At 31.1% G+C, this 18,101-nt stretch overlaps 1 protein-coding gene across 1 annotated transcript; it reads right to left on the bottom strand.

Annotated features, from left to right (window-relative positions):
* Window positions 1–1,949: 1,949 nt before the first annotated feature.
* LOC108482333 (BRI1 kinase inhibitor 1-like) lies at window positions 1,950–3,100 on the bottom strand. Its single transcript, XM_017785451.2, has one exon. It carries the CDS (start codon window positions 2,980–2,982, stop codon window positions 2,149–2,151), a length of 834 nt encoding a protein of 277 aa, XP_017640940.1. The 5' UTR covers window positions 2,983–3,100; the 3' UTR covers window positions 1,950–2,148.
* Between the last annotated feature and the right edge of the window lie 15,001 nt (window positions 3,101–18,101).

The raw sequence follows: 18,101 nt of genomic DNA, 5'->3' as shown, positions 1-18,101 counted from the left end.
GCCTTCCTTAATTAGGAAAGTCCTTTTCCACCGGTTGCTTTATTTCAATCTTGGATTTTACTTCACCTATATCAATTGACGCAAACTTAAGTAGAGTGGAGTTAAAAATTTGGGTTTGTGGGGGTTGGATTAGGACCTTGGTTGACCCCAACTTAGCTGAAATAGTAAGACATCGCGATAGGGATCAACAATCTGACAACTTAAGGTTGCAGTCAATGCAACAAGCATTAGAATGCTTATCAACGGTCTAAGTGACATATTCATGAGAACAATCACATTGGAGGGACGATAAATGGGGTTTGTTAGGTATGGCCAAAATAAGAAAAAAGTACAAATCTTGAATAAAGCTATATCAAATTCAGATCCCTCTTCAAGTTCAGTAGATTTTGGCATTCAAAATAGAGGAGATGGGTTTAAGCATAAAAAAAATGCCATTTTAGTATTGGGTTTTACTGGAAATGAAGAAAAAAAATCAAATCTTCCTCATGAAAGGACAAATAATTTCTTATTTTTGAATAAAACCCATAAACAAAATAAGAAAAAGATGAAAAGATGAAATCTTAAAGTGGGAAATCTCACAACAAAGTGAAATGTAAATTGCAGACGAAAAATACCAATTGATTTCTAACCCTTAACTCTGTTAATAGATTTTCGAATCAATTTTTTAACCCTCAACCAACCTTGAACCCTAAAATTGATTTCTAACCCAACACCCTGGTTACTTATGTATTGTTATTGACCAAAATTAGGCAGAAAAGGCTTTTTTTTTTTTTTTTTTGGTGATCTAGTATTTCAGGAAAAAGTTTCTCTATGGGATGAGGTTTAGGCTGGGAAAAATTAATGAAGTATATATTTGACTATGCAAGTGTTGAGGGATGAAGCTTATCCTTCTAAATCCTCGTACTCTAACAATATTTCGACAACCACCATATATAATTTTTAATAATTAAAAGATTTGATTCATTACCCATGACGTTCACTTAAAGCTTTTGGATTAAGTTGTAACTTTTGAAACTTGGATGTTTCTCCATATAAAATGTGGGCGATGCAAATATAGCCTCGGGGTTCTACATTTCCGAGTTAATCAAAGTGATCATTTGATAGAATTGAGCAAAGATGTTATTGATAAGTATCTGTGAAGCTTTAGATTGTTGTGGTACTGTGTTTTTTTCTTTTCCAACTCAATCAGTTTTCCTATCTGTGGTTGACAGCTAATTGTTAATATATGATGAATAGACCTTGCAATTATATTAGATGTTTGATTAACTGATAAATGGAACCTACCCTTTGCTCTTTTACACTTTATGACAACTGCTAAATGTGTTAAATTTCAGTAAAAGGATTATGGAGGTGAGATTTGAATTGCATTTTGTTTTTTTATTTAAAAAATTAATAAATTAATTTTTATATATTAGAATAAAGAGTAAATTATATATTATATTAAAAATTTCATCCATAAAAATGCACCAAACACGATGACAACATTGTTTCTGATCTTTTACAAAGATTAAAATGCAAGGGGAAAAAAATAGAGGATTTTGATGGTGAAATGGGAAATTTTCCATGAAATTTTCTCCAACACTGTTATTTTTCATGGTTATTGCAGATGCGGGATTTTGCTGTCGGCCTAATCAAATAGACATATCATATGATCACAACAATCTCATGTCCTTTCTCCCTTCCCTTGCCTATAATTGATGAGAAAGTTTACCACACACAATCAGTTGCTCTTATCTGTTTCATTTTCATTAGATTTTGTACCTTCTGCAACTGTTAATTTTCTCATTGAATTTTGTATAATCAAACCGATATAAACAAGTTTATTTACTTCAAGAAAAGAAGCCACATTGCATGGAATGCTGGGATGTAAAACATAAATGTAATCTCATATTTAACATACTGAAATTAAACAACTTTCATTATTATAATTTTATGCAACTAATGAATCATGTGAACAAAAGTTTTTCATTTTAAAGATGAAATATGTTGAAGCCATCTTCAGTTCTTTTAAACTAATTTCATACTCGTTTTTATGTACCATTTATACATGAAAAAGAAAAAGAAAAAGGCAATAATTGATATAACTTGGAGAAGAAGTTGATTAAAAAGGGGAAAAAACTGAAAACTAGGCCTAGCATTTAAGTTTTATCATCCCCCTTTAAAGGAGTTCTTGCAATGAGCAATTGCAGATTGAATTGCAGCCTGCAACTCTTCCATGGTGCTATCACTAGTTGACCCCGTGGTTGCAACAAGAAGACCACTATTTGTAGGAGATGTCCTCATTGAAGCAGGAGCTGAATAATAGTCTCTTTTCCTTCCTCTCAACTCTGATTTTTTGTTTCTCAAACTCAAATTACCTGAAAATGAGTAAGCTTGTGTATGGTGATGGAGTTTCTTCTCTCTCTTTCCTATGAAGAACAACAATGGCCGAATCATCCTCATGTACCTCTTTAACGCATTACTCAAATCCAATCTCATCTTTTTCTTGCCATGTTTCTCTTTATCTTCTTTTTCTCTAACCCCTCTTTGCCGCCTTGGTAAACTAAACAAAGAGAAAGACTTTGACTTGTTCTTCACTTTTGCTTCTTCAACGGTATGGCGTTGATGATGATGATGACTGATATTGCTATCGCTTTTGCTGGTGGGTTTTACGGGTTTTGGATCATCAACCAACTCTTTTGGTGGAACGTTGAAACCGTCCAATGAATTGGTGGATGAACGTGGGGAGACAGGGAAGTGAGAAAGGAGATGAAGAGGGAGCAAATGGCCATGAAAGAAAAGGTCATCAGCCGGAGACAAATCGACGGCGATTGAAGATGGGGTCTTGGTTTTATAATTGGAGGAAGAATGGAGAGAGACTGTGAAGGAGAATTCATGAGAAGGAGAGGTTGAAGGTGTTGAAACAGGGGAGGATAATATGGATGACCCTTCTCTTATTTCCTCCTTTACTTTTCTTTCTTCAGGTTGCTGATAAGCATCCATGATTGAAAAATAAAGCTACCCTGAAATCAAATTTCTCCCAAGTATGTTTATGGAGATAAGGGGATAAAGAGTTTGGGTTTAATGTGTCATATTCAACCTCCTTTGTATCAAGTCTACTAAATGAGAGAAAAGGGTGCGGTGGCAACTCATAATTGGGCATTGCTTAGATTTCTTTTTCTCTTTTTTCTTTTTACTGCATTTAGCAATGTATTTTGTTTTGCGTCACAAAAAGAGTTGGTGGGTTGGAGTAAAATGGTTGGGTGCGGTATACATATACAATGTTTGAATGTACTTTTTAAGTAAGACATCGAATTTAAGTTTTTGATGATGGAAAAATGTTGGGTTTAACACTAAATTTAATCTAGATTTAATGTGATTATAGAATACGAAAAATGTTAATTTTAAAATGGAAGAAAATTTTAGATGATAAACATCCAAATTTGGCCAGAGCAGGTGGATGGATTGGAATGACGAAATAGAAAATATTTATTTTTGGGATATATAAATATAAAATCGAGTTATTCTAGCATAGAAAGTGAGTCATATTCTCAAGGAAGAGAATAAAAGTGCAGACTATCTTGCTAAAATGGCTCTTGGAAGAGGGGGGGATCTCCACCCGATTGACTCTCCTCTAGATGAAATGCTAATTTATCTTGAGGCAGATAAAGAGAGGATTTTTATATCTATCAGAACTTCACTGTAATTTATCTCTGTCTTGTTATTTTTTTCACAAAAAAAAAGTGAGTCATGTTCGCATAGGCACAAAATGTGCATTGAATTCAATTGCAATATTTCAAAGTTTGGAATTGAAAATTGAAATATGAGACTAAGACTTGGTAAACCTTTTCTTTTTCTTGTTCTAATCATAATGACTTGAGTTAAAAAAAAAGCAAAAAAAAAGTTAGAACAAGAGTCATGTTTTATGAGGGAATGATGTCATTGGAAGAATTGAGAGGTGAGGGGGATTTCACTTCAGGGCAGGACACGATTTGAATGTCTTTAAAAAAGTTGGGAGTCCACTTCCACGATTTGAATTTTTACAATTTTTTAAAATTAATTTAGTCATAATTCACACTCCAATTTCAATATTTTAAGTTGATTTTCATCAATTATGACATTTTCTGTTTTACCAAACAAATAAATAAATTTATACTCATGGAAGATAAATCTAATTTGTATAGAATTGTAAGATTTTATGAAATTTTATATCGGTGGCGTGATTTTTTCTTTCATTTTAAAACTGTCATATAATTCAAGTTAACGAAATTCATTCCACAATGTTATTAAATTTTAAAAGTAGGAAGAGAAAGGGGATTGAAAGCATAATTAAAACAAATGAGATGGGACTCACGTCATAATCCGTCATTTTAAAAAACACTTCCACTCCCCGTTTTGAAGAATTTAAAAGAGATTATGCATTAGTGCAAATAATGTCATAAAAATATACCTAATTATGTGTAAATGTAAATAATAAAGATTGAGTAAATTAATTCTTATATTTTAGATTAAAATTAAATAGATTATTTCTGTTCCATCCATTTTTACTACTAAAATTGATATGACTAATAAAATAATGACATATCATATATATCTTATGTTGATATATAGAGACTAATTTTAAACAATAAAAATAAATTAATTTTTAACAAAATCATCAATTTGTTATTTGATCTTACCTACAAAATTGATTTATCTATATTTAAATAGAGGAGACAAAATGTAAAAATCATACTTTTACCACAAATAATTTGATTGCTAAAGATCGGATATGATGCAAAAATAGGTCTCTTATATTTGAACGACTCAACTACATTGATGCTTTAGTCATGATCTCAACAGTAGGCTAAGGCAGGCAAATTCCAAAGGTGATGACTGAAGTAAAGCATGACCAAAGTGGGATTAAGATGAATGAGAGGAATTAGAAAGGGAAGCCAAAAGTTTTCAAGAGTTAGGTGAGAAGGGTGAGCCCACACACACGTGTAACAGAGGTGAAGAATTTTGTTCATTTAGTTGTGGTCAACATCTCAATCATGGTGACATGATTTTTGGACTGCCTCATCTTCCGCCACTCAAATATCCCCCTCTATTCTCAAGCCAAGAATGTGAAATGAAAAGGGTACATAAAACAAAGATTGCACCTTCCACCACCACTTAACAAAGATTATTTGGCCTTTTGTGTGGGGAACCTCTCCTTTTGCCTCTCTCTCTCATCAAATCATCATATTAGGATTTAATCATGTGAAGATTAAATTGAGTTTCTCAATTCAAAATAAACATCAATCATTTAATCTGGTCTTATTATATCTTGGTTTTCATACTTAATTTTAAACTTGATATTAAAATAAAAAATTTCAATAATAACTAAAAATGGTGAAGTTAGATTATGCTAGCAAGCTTCGGCATTTTTAATGTGAAACATTTGAATTGTTGGTCAGTTCAGTTTGAGCACATAAACAAAACACATAGAATACTTAAAAGAGAAAGGTGACCAATAGCACAAAGCACCAAATCATGTATAAAGTTATTATTTTTAAACTTTTATTCGATATTATAGTATATATTACCATGCAAAAGAATAACAAAAAGTAATCCTCAATGATACAATTAAATGCAATGATTATATGTATTTTTAATTAAAAAATGATTATTTGCATTTTACATTAATAAAAATAATTTGCTAAACATTTAGCAATATATAAAAGAACGTTAAGTTCTATAAAGAATTTCTATAGTTTTTTTTTTATCTTCAGAGTTTTTTAGAGAATACATAAAAATAATTATATAATTTAAATTTTTATATGTAACTTTTAAAAATTATTTATCTTCAAAAAGTAACACTCTTGTTAAAAACAATCCAGTATCATATAACTTCTCCTCTATACCCATACATCTTCTAATTTAACTATTATTATTTTTAAAAATTCTAATATTTATATATAATATAATTTTTTCACCCACATTATAGGTGCTACAATTTTCAATATATCATATATGTATATAAGTTCTATAAAGAATTTCTACAGTTTTTTTTTTTTATCTTTAGAGTTTTTACGTGACAATCCAAGAGAAATTTGAGTCATTTTATAGGAAATATTTTGTGAGTTCATACCAAACACAACAATTCAAATAGGTATATGTTCAATAGTTTCAACTCTTGGTTATAAATAGACATAATTTTTAATAACTAAGATATATAACTCGTCACTTTTAACCCATTAGTTATAACTTTTGGATTACTTGTAACTATTAAAACATTATAAAGATTTTGAAACCATTCCAATAATCTCCCTCCATTTTTAAAATATTTTAGATTTTTTATAACTTTCGAAATCAATTGCATAAATGAATGTATCTTACCATTGAACCTTAATCTGTTGAAAAAATGCTAAAATTAATTGAATTTAACTCTTAGACTATGCTTTGAACCAACTATGTCATTTGATTAATCGAGCACATCTCAAATAATAATTTCAATGCTAACCAATGCACAATATTTAGGGACATTATTATCATCATATGTCTATGTCTACTTTTCTTAAGTATTGTTAGAACCAAGCCCTTAAGCTCCTAAAAATAATCACACATCATATTGACATAGGTAGATCCCGTCAAGAGTGTTCTCATAATTATAACACTAACATATTTATTTTATGAGTCCATTAAAAGTATATTACTCAACCTTCCATTTTCATTATAGGTGCACTTTTACCTTAAGATAGATTTATGCTATAGTGTTAGCAATCACTTATTGATTACGTAATTTAAATCATGGAAATCATGACTTGACATTATATCAAGAATTTAGTTAAATTTCCACCATAAGTGAGTTTAATTAATGGGCATGAGTCTCATCCCCCTCAAGGCTTATTTACTTATATCTTTAGCAAGATTTTTTGTTAAAAAATTTAGAAAATTTTCACTTAACCTCACAAAATTAATATTGATCCTCTGTTAGAATTAAATTATTAGATGTAGAATGTCTTAACTTAATGTGTTTAAACCTTCCATAATATACTTGGTTATATGTAATTGTGCTCAGATGCGTAGAAAATTAAAACAATTTTTTTAGATTTTTGAAATAAGACATACTTGCAACCTTTTGAAAGTACATGGGTTAGGGTAATATAAAGCGATAAGGATGATACTAAGGGTGTGTTTAGTTTTACTTCTAAGAAGCACTTTTAGGATAAAAAGTATTTTTGGACAAAAGCATTCCTAAACAAGCTACTTTTGAGAAAAAAGAAATACTTCTCCCAAGCCAAAAATTGGCCCAAAAACACTATTTTGAGAAGTTGAAAATTTTACATTCTCCTAAAAGTGCTTTTTCCCTAAAAACACTTTTGAGAAGCATTACTAAACTAGGCCTAAGTAACAAACACAATAGAAGTAAGCAATGCAAGAAACACCAAGAAGTAAAAGGTTAAGAAAATGAAATTTCATATCTAACTTGAATTAACTAATTGAATCGGGTATTAATTCTAATAGAATTGTTCTTTATTGAAAAAATAAGTAATTTGTAGATAATGGTGAGAGGAAATAAGTTAAAGTGCATAAAAGTAAATAACTTGAAAGTAGAATGAAAACAAGAGAATTAAGTTAGTGATTAGAATATTGATTGAGTTCAATATACTTAACATGTGCTACTTATGACATTGGTAATTTGAATTAACACTTAATGCTCTTTCGAGTCTAACTAAACTTTACGTTAGATTTGAGTTAAGTAATGGATTAAACTCATAATCACCACTTTTGCATGATCAGATAGGTTTTATGATCCTCTTGCATATTGCCCAAGTAATCCTCTCGGAGCTTAACTTAGTAATAACATCAAACAAATTATCAACTACCTTGATGGAACCAAGCTTACTTCAATAGTCAACCATAAATATATGTGAATCTTGTAGATTAAGTGCTTAATTTATTAACTTAGTCAAGACCCAACAAAATAAGCATTTAACACATAATGGGATTGAAAAACAAAATATAAAGAATTGAAAGTATTAACAAAAGATAAATAAGAGAATTTAAAAAAAAAGTTGTAATGGAGGATAACATTTTAGATATTTTTAGCCTTAGTTTTAGGTATAATTATAGTTATATTTTACATTGCAATTACTTTCTATTGTTTTAACCATATTTCTTATTATACTTGTGAGACTCTTATAGATATGTGTGTGGATATATCTATAAGTTAAAATATGTCATAAATCCATGTAATCTAGAATTTAGTCATATGTTTATACTTTTAGAAATTTAGTCCATTTACTTTACTTAATTTTAAAATTTAGATCTAACTCATTAACAATGTTAAAATTATTTTGTTAAATTCAAATTCATTACAACGTCATTTTCCTAGTTACGTCCAAGAGAATTTTTTTTAGTTCAAAATCTCACACAAATAAATTCAAAAAAAAAAGTAGCATTGTTAACAATTGTACATGAATTTTGAAATCTAAAAAGTAAGATTAAATTCTTGGAAATAAAAGTATAAGGTGTCACAGTCCAAAATAAGGCCTAGGAGTTTTAAAGGTATTTTAGGAATTCTGTGACATGGCATATCGGCAATGTTTTCAATTAAGGTTTTTAGAAAATTAAATCAATTTCTAAAAATGAGTTTTAAATACCTTTAATTTTAGAAAAAGGACTGATTTGTAAAAGAGTCAAAATTTTGAGTTTTTAAGAAGTAATTAGACCAAAATTTAAAAATCAACCTATTTTTTCCTTCCCACCTATAGATTTTAACGTTAACTCTTCCAAAAAACTGATGTTGCCGTCCCTTGATTCTCTCTTGCTATTTCAATCAATTTTGAACTCCAATTCCTAATCCTCTTTGATTTCTATCACCCTTGAACCTTATACCTCTATAAAAGACCAAGAAAAACACCTAAAAACACCATAGATTCCTCCATTGTCAAGCTTGTGGGTTTTTTGGGTTTTTGATCAAACGCTTGGTTTTTCATCAACTAAGGTAACGATCCATTTTCCTGTTAGTTTTAAATGTTATTTAGTCTTTAAAACCAAATTTTTAGTCGTTAAATAGCATGTTTTGAATAAAAGCCGAAAATTGGATCATTAATGGTGGATTTTGATATTTTGCATAAAAACGTGATTTCAAAGTGTTTTTCAACTTGTTTTAACATAATTAGAAGGTTTCTAACTTTACTTTGACGTTTCGTTAAAGAATTATTGAGTTTTAATGAATTTTCAAAAAATAGCCATAAAACATGTCGATATTATGAATTGAGTTTTTTATTGTAGTTTAAAGGTTAATAATTAGTCGTAGATGAATTATAAGATGAACGGAATTGTTTTAGGCAAAAATATTAAGTATAGATCGAGATATTTGAATTTAAAGTTTGCTATGTTTTAAGTTTCGGTTACATGGGAACATAGCTTAGGCTTATATTTTTTATTGCTTGTGGTACGTTCTTAGCTGATTATTGAATCTATTGTTGTGTGAATTGTTGTGTTGAAGTTTTGGATTCAATAAGACATTTTACAAGTAGAGATAAAGGCAAGGAAAACCTAGTTTGAGCTTTCAACTTTTCGACGAAAGCGTAATTGGTGAGTGTTTGAAATAATTACTTGTAGACATGATTCAATGCATTATTTGGACATGATTCAACGCATTATTTGGGAATTTAGTAGTAGCCTAAAACCCTACTCTAAATTCTGCGTGTAAGCTTTCTCATACCTATGTTATCTTATGAACAAAGTGCTTATGTGTTTATGAATATGTGAATTGAGATGAGATGCTATAACATGTGATATGTAGTTATGATAGTTATTGTGAAAGTGCAAATATGTACATGTTATGTATATGTTAAATGTTAGTGTCAGTGTTTTGCTAGAGATGCAAATATGCAGTTATTGTGCACGGATAATCGGTAAGTGATATATGTTTGACTTTGGATATTTTGGCTTTGTGATCTTGAAACCGTTGGATATAGTTGACATGCCATAGAATTGTGAGCACTCACCTATATGTATAGTGATTTTGGGCGTTGAGGCTATGGGACATGTTGGAGAGATAAGGGAATGTGAGCTAAGCTCCATTGAATGGGACATGTGAGGGGAAACAAGGAGTGTGTTAGCTTTATGCTTCACTTTTGGTACATATTTAACTCTATGAGTCTATGTTTGGTGTGTTGGAGATCTGTGTATTCAATGAGTGAGTATAGAACTCACTTTTATGTTTCATAGCTCAAGTGTCAATTTATCTTAACTTATGAATATGTGTATATTGTGATATGTGTTTATATGACATGTGACCATTATGCAATTTATCTATAAAGATGCTTTAGAGTATTGTAGTATATGTTTAAATGTTATGTGATTTTACGAGTATTATGACATATGCTTAAACGTCATGAAATTATATGAGTATGGTGATATATGCTTGTATGTTAGGTGACTATCTGTGAAATATGCTATATGCGTAAAAGTGAATATGTTCACCATGTAGAAGAACTAATAATAATGCACAAGTAAGTATATTATAACACTAAAGTTGGAATTGTTAGAGTTATGCTATATGGTTGTTTCGTTAATGCTTGATGAACTGTTTGCAAGGTAATTGTTCTAGGAATTCGCTAAGCTTGTTAAGCTCACCCACTCCCTTCTTTAACCATTGCAGATTAGTTGTATGTCTGTGTGAGCGGTGTGGTTTCTAAGAGGTGATCTAAGCAAAACTTTTGCATTATTTCATAGGTGTTCTATATTTATTTACATTTTAGGGAAAAAGGCAATGTGGTAGACTAATTATAGCCCTGTTGATTTCTAGACATTATGTTGGTTTTTGGTTCGGTTTATAAGGATTACATGTTATTGTGATGCTTGGGTTCATAAACATGAGAATGGATTGACGTTACTTGCTTGAACACGGTTTTGCGATATTGAACTGTTAATTAGCCCGTTGAATGATTATTTGTCGAAGTAATTGATGTATGATGTTTAGAAACTAAATTGGAATGGATTAATTGCTTATGTATGCCGCATTTTTGAGGTCTGGAGTAGAGGTATCGATAATCGGGTCTTAAAATCAATACCTTTTGTATTTTGAAATGTGCAAGAAGCTAGAATAGAGATTTGGTATTGATACATTTGCTCGAGTATCGATACTTGGGGTAAATTTATCGATACTTCATGACAGGTACTAATAATTTTCGAGACTTTGATTTTTAATCAAGAAATAGAATGCAAGTTTGGAATCATTTTTCCAGGTGGCATCGATACCATTTAAAGAAAATATCGATACCTTAGTGTCAATATCGATACCTACGGACTTGGTTTGAGAATTTTGCTGAATGGACATTATGCATGTTTTAATATGTTTATAAACTATTTAATGTAAGTTTAGCACGTGATAATGATAACTAGCTAGTATGATTGACTTAATACCAATGCGAATAGCAAACTGATGGATGTTATGTTGGAATGAGCTTTTACTTGTTGGTTATGACATGAGACGGTGGTGTGGCATCCTGATATTCGGGCTTGGCGACCAGGTTAGGTATAGTGTGTTACATAAGGACTAAATTCCAAATTTTTAAAGAATATAGGGACCTATAGCATATTTTAACCATATATATACATACATTCTTATAACAACTACTAAAAGAAAAGAGAATTTACTCTTTTTCATGGTATCATGAGCTTCAAGCTGAAACTCTATCTACTTGATATTTTTTATTTCTTCTTCTTTTATCAATTCATCTATCATGTTAGAGTTGGAGCAACAATTTGTCTCCACTTAAACTTCCGTTATGGATGTGACACCTATTTCAAGGTCATCTCCATCCTTTCTCCTAATGTCTTTCACCAGATCTTATTGAAACTCACCTCTACAAACTGTTTTCTTTGGAAGATAGAATTTATACCTATGCTTCAAGACTTTGTTGTTGAACATCATGTAGATGGTTCGAAGGAAATTTCGTCTCAACTTAACCAGTTTTCAAATCAATCCAGCTTATGTATTAAGGGTTTGTCACAATCTTATGTTACTTATGTGAAAAATAAAATAGAATAAAATAAATAAAAATAAAGAACACATAAATTTTACGTGGAAACCCTTTCGGGAAAAAAAACCACGGGCAGAGGAGAAGAAAATTCACTATGTCGAAAAATTTTTTACTCAAATACAAGAGGAATAGACTATGTCTATTTATAGGCTTGCAAAGCCATATTCTAGTAGGATTGAAACACCTTATCCTAATCAATATAAAATAGATGGAGTTTAATAAGGTTTAAAACCTTATTCTAAAATAAAATAAAAGAAGTCTAGTTCTATATGGATTTTACTTTTATTTTATTTTCCATCGTATTTTATTTAAATAAGAATTTTGGGTCACTTAATTCTAACAATCTCCACCTTGACACAAATTCTCAATGAACAAGTTCTTCATCGCGAACTTTCAATAAACAAGTTCTTCACCTCTTCCAAAAACCCCTTAAGGGTTTAACTTCAACAATGAACACCAACCAAGTCTAAGCAATGCTCAAACTTGGTTATAGGAAGTGACTTAGTCATCATATCTGCAGGATTTTCATGAGTGCTAATTTTGCTCACAACAATATCACCACGAGCAATAATATCACGAACAAAATGATACCGAATATCAATGTGTTTTGTTCTCTCATGAAACATTTGATCTTTTGTAAGAAAGATGGCACTCTGATTGTCACCCTTTGCAACAAGCCTTGCTTTATATCCGGGTTCTTCAACTCCTGAGTCCCTTCTTTCTTTTAAACACCCATTTACAACGAACAGCCTTTTTACCTTTAGGAAGTTTTACAAGATCCCATGTTACTTTTTGTGGAGTGATTCCATCTCCTCTTGCATAGCAAACATCCACTTTTACGAGTCTTCACACTAATCGCCTCGAATAATTAAATGGCTCTTGATTAGCATCTATATCTTCACCACATTTAAAGCATAAGCAACTAGATCAACCTCGGCATACTTCTTTGGAGGTTTAATTTCTCTTCTTGTCCTGTTTTTGGCGATAGAGTATTGCGGTGAAGAAGCAACTCTATTATCAATTTTGTACTTGGCTTGAGGAGTTGATTACGTATTAATCGATGCTCCACCGCTTTTGGTTTTCTTTATTGGAAGAGTCTTTAAGAGATAAGTTAGGTAGCATAGCGGTTTCATCAAAAACAACATCTCTGCTAATCACAACTTTTCTATTTTCAGGACACCATAACTTATAGCCTTTTACACCACTTTATAACCAAGAAAAACGCATTTAATGGATCTCGGTTCCAATTTTCCATTATCAACATGAGCATCGCAGGACACCCAAAAATCTTTAAATCGGAATAATTAGCGGGATTACGGACCATACCTCTTGTGGAGTCTTTTTCTCAATGGCAGCGGATGGAGATCGGTTGATCAAAAACATGCAAGATGAGGTCGCTTCGCCCAAAATGACTTGGTAAGTTGGCATTTGACAACATACATCGAACCTTCTCCATGATCGTTCTGTTCATTCGTTCTGCAACGCCGTTTTGCTGTGGAGTATGACGAATTGTCAAGTGTCTCATGATCCCTTCTGACTTGCACAATCTATTAAACTCATCAGAACAGAACTCTAAGCCATTGTGCATGCGGAGGTATTTTATCTGTTTTCCCGTCTGTTTTTCAATCATAATTTTCCAAGACTTAAATGTGGAAAACACATCGCTTTTACGCTTGGGAAGAACGCCCAAACTTTTACGGAAAAATCATCAATAAAGGTTAGCATATAATTAGCTCCACCTCTCGAAGGCACTCGGGCGGCCCCACGATCGAATGGATATACTCCAACGTTTCCTTCGTGTTATGGATTCCTCTAGTGAATCGAACTCTCTTTTGCTTCCCAAAACACAGTGCTCACAAAATTCAGGTTTGCAAATTCCTTGCCCATTAAGAAGTCCTCTTTGCTTAATTCGCCATGCCATTCTCACTCATATGCCCTAGGCGCATATGCCAAAGTTTAGTAATATCATCATCGACAAGGAAGAGGAAGCGACAATTGCATCACCGATAATGATAGAACCACAGAAAACATATAACTTGGCAATCTTTCTTTGCCCTTTCATCACAACAAGGACCCTTTGAAATCTTTAAAACCCCACTTTCACTGTGTATCTGCACCCTTTGAATCAAGAGTACTCAACGAAATTAAATTTCTTTTCAATTCGGAACATGCCGCACGTCACTAAGTGTTCGACAACTCCATCAAACATCTTAACTTTAATTGTTCCAACACTGCGATTTTACATGAAGCATTATTTCCCATCAAAACAACACCTTGAGATCTTGTTTCATAAGTTGTAAACCAATCCCGATTGGGACTCATGTGGAAGGTGCAGCTGAATCAAGTATCCACTCTCGCTTACTTTAGAATCATTGATGAAGCAACTAGAAGTTCACCATCGCCGTAGTCTTCTACAACATCACTTCACCGAATTTTACATTTGTTTTCCTTTTGATTCGCAGCCTCCCTTTTAATCTTATTTTGTAGCTTATAGCACTCAGATTTAATGTGCCCTTTCTTCTTGCGAAGTTGCAAGTTTTACCTCTGTTTGAAGATTTCGATCTACCCTTAGATTTACCACGAGGATTCCGTTCTGTGTTCTACCACGATCATCATCAACATTCGGTCTTGTCTCCCACGAACAATGAGACCCTCTCCCGAGAGTTGGGTTTAACCACAAGATGCTTCATCTTATCATACGAGGTTAAAGAATCATAAACCTCATCAACTGTGAGAGACTCATGGCTATATAAAATCGTGTCTCTAAAGGTTGAATAAGGCAGGGCAACGAACAAAGTAGAATCAACCCTAGATCTTCCTTATCATCTTGAACCTCCATGGCCTCCAAGTTTGAGAGAATTTCTTTAAACATTGTTAAGTGTTCGTATACGAACACACCTTCCTCCAAACGATGAGCATAAAGACGCTTTCATATGAAACTTGCTTGTTAGAGTTTTCGACATACATATTTGTTCTAGCCTCTTCCATAATGCAATGGCGGTTTTCTCTTTCATCACATCCTGCAAAATTTCGTTGGACAAATGCGAGATATAATTGTGTTAATGCCTTTCGATCCTTACGCTTCTTCTCTTCATCTGTTAATGTCGAAGGCATCTTATCTATCCTAGCAGGGCATCCTCTAGATCCATCTGCAAGAAGCGCTTGCATCTTAATTTGCCACAACGCAAATCGGTGTTGCGATCCAACAATGAATTTCATACTTCAAAGACGCCATTACCGTGATCGAGATGAATAACCCAAAGCTCAGATACCAATTTGTGAAAAATAAAATAGAATAAAATAAATAAAATAAAGAACACATAAATTTTACGTGAAACCCTTTCGGAAAAAAAAACCACAGGCGGAGGAGAAGAAAATTCACTATGTCGAAAAATTTTTACTCAAATACAAGAGGAATAGACTATGTCTATTTATAGGCTTGCAAAGCCATATTCTAGTAGGATTGAAACACCTTATCCTAATCAATATAAAATAGATGGAGTTTAATAAGGTTTAAAAACCTTATTCTAAAATAAAATAAAAGAAGTCTAGTTCTATATGGATTTTACTTTTATTTTATTTTCCATCGTATTTTATTTAAATAAGAATTTTGGGTCACTTAATTCTAACAACTTAGTTGGACCATTACGTTTATTTCAGAGTTGATCCTTCCTCAAATAGTTGGCCACATAATTGCTCATATAGCTTAGGACATGCTTGTGTTGCTTATACCACTACCTTCAGACTAAAATTCATGAGTTAAAAACACAATTGTATACCTTGCATCACAATACTAATAGTATTGAAATTTAAGTGCAGAAAATCAATCTATCTCCGATATATTAGTGGCATTACAAAGTCCAATTCCTGAAGTTGGTTTAGTTGATTTTATTCAAGTAGAGTTGGGTTCTTCTCATCATCCTTTTACTCGTGTCTTATAGACAAGGCATGAAGATATTTCATATGATACTCCTTATAACATGTCAATAGATGAAGAACGTGAATTACAACTTGATGAAGTCACTATCATAGCACCAACAACATATTATGGTTAGACTTAATCCATTCAACTATTGAAAAAATTAGTTAATTTTTTTTAAATTGTTAGGCTCACTATATTTATGAAATATTGTTAGGCCCGAAGGTGAATTGGTGTTTTAAAAACTTCTACAAACTATTCCAAAATAAATGAGAATGGAGAATAGTTTGGGCAATTCAATTTATATTGGTTCTGCCTCAATTGCCTACCTTCACTACCTTAGTATATCTTAACTAAGGATTTTCCTAATTTACTATAAAAATTGTTACCTTTCAAGGAAAATGTATAACATTTATAATCTCTATATTTTCATAAAAGCGAAGATAGAACATTCCTCCTAATTTTTGTGGCTAAACTACAACCCTTTAGCTTTTATGGCTCAATTAAAAACTCTTTACAATTTACTTAAAGTTTTATACCTCAAAAACCTTAACTATTCTCTTTACAACAAAGAGAATATGAGCAAACTAAAGAATACCAATATTTCTATGTTACACAAGCCTATACCAAGGTTTCTAATGAAATACCAAAAGTTTTATCAAGGTTCCTTAGAAATATTAGCATTCCTTGATAAATTGTGGTATATGCCAAAATATCTAAGGTTAATCTCTTAGAATTTTTGGTAAAATATTGTGTAACACAATTTTGGTATACCAAAATTTTTAATGAGGTTCCATAGAAATATTGGTATTCTCTTAGATATTGTGGTGTATATATATACAACAATTTCTAACAATTACCTTAGAAATTTTGTTATCACCTTAAAAATTGTGGTATATGCCAAAATACATAAGGATATTTGTTTTCAAATTTTGATATTTTCCAAAATATTTAGTTATATAATCTTAGGAATTTTGGTATTACGATTTGGTTATATTTTTTTTCATATTAGGATATCTTGTTATACTTTCAATTAAATTACTAGTTTCCTTGATAACACTTATTAACCAAAACAAAATAATTTTAATCATTTCATTGTAATTTTCAAAATTTTGATATTTAAAAATATTTCTAAAAGATTCAGAATTTAGTATTTTGTTAGAAAATTTATTCAACTTGAGAAACTTATACCAATATATAGGGTACTTCATTAGAAATCGTGGTGTATATATACCAAAATATCTAAGGATAAGTTCTTAGAAATTTTAGTATTTTATTAGAAATTTTGGTAAAACCGATAAATCTAGATTTTGGTATATTGATATTTCTAACAAGGTTCCATAGAGATATTGGGTACTTCATTAGAAAATTTGTATAACTTGATAAACCTATATCGGTATATCTAAGAATATGATCTTATTAGAAATTTGGATACTTGATCAAAAATCGTAGTATATACCAAAATATCTAAGGGTAAGTTCTTAGAAATTTTGGTAAAAACTTAAATTTGGATTTTGGTATATCAAAATTTCTAATGAAGTACCTAATGAGGTACCAATATTGGTACTTCATTAGAAATTTTGATATACGTTCGTAAATCCAAATATTGGTGTACCACCTTGTTAGAAATTTTGGTATATACTAAAATATCTAAGGATGTGCTATTAGAAATAGTGATATTTTATTAGAAATCTTGGTATAGGCTTGTAAATTTAGATTTTGGTATATCAAAATTCTAACGAGGTTCCATAGAAATATTGATATTCCTTTAGAAATTGAGGTATATACCAAAATATCTAAAGATAACCTCTTAAAATTTTGGTATTTCATTAGAAATCTTGTTATAGGCTTGTACAACATGATTTTGGTATACCAAAATTTCTTACGAGGTTCTATAAAAATATTAGTATTCCCTTAGAAATTATAGAATATACCAAAATATCTAAGGATTTGCGCTTAGAAATTTTGGTGTACCACAATTTCTAGCGATTATCTTATAAATTTTGGTATTGCCTTAGAATTTGTGGTATATATCAAAATATCTAATAATATGCGCTTAAAAATTTTGGTAATTCATTTGGAATTTTGTATCCTTAGAATTTTTGGTATCTAAGAAAATATCTAATTATATAATGTTAGGAATTTTAGTGTTTCATATATGGGTTATCGCAATTTCTTTT

Source organism: Gossypium arboreum, chromosome 1 (genome assembly GCF_025698485.1).
Source record: "Gossypium arboreum isolate Shixiya-1 chromosome 1, ASM2569848v2, whole genome shotgun sequence".
Taxonomy (NCBI): Eukaryota; Viridiplantae; Streptophyta; class Magnoliopsida; order Malvales; family Malvaceae; genus Gossypium; species Gossypium arboreum.
The sequence above is the reverse complement of the archived record's forward strand: the minus strand, read 5'-3'. Positions and strand labels throughout refer to the sequence as shown.

Coding starts and splice junctions, on each gene's coding strand:
- LOC108482333 (XM_017785451.2), bottom strand. CDS start 2,982: ATGGATGCTTATCAGCAACCTGAAGAAAGAAAAGTAAAGGAGGAAATA.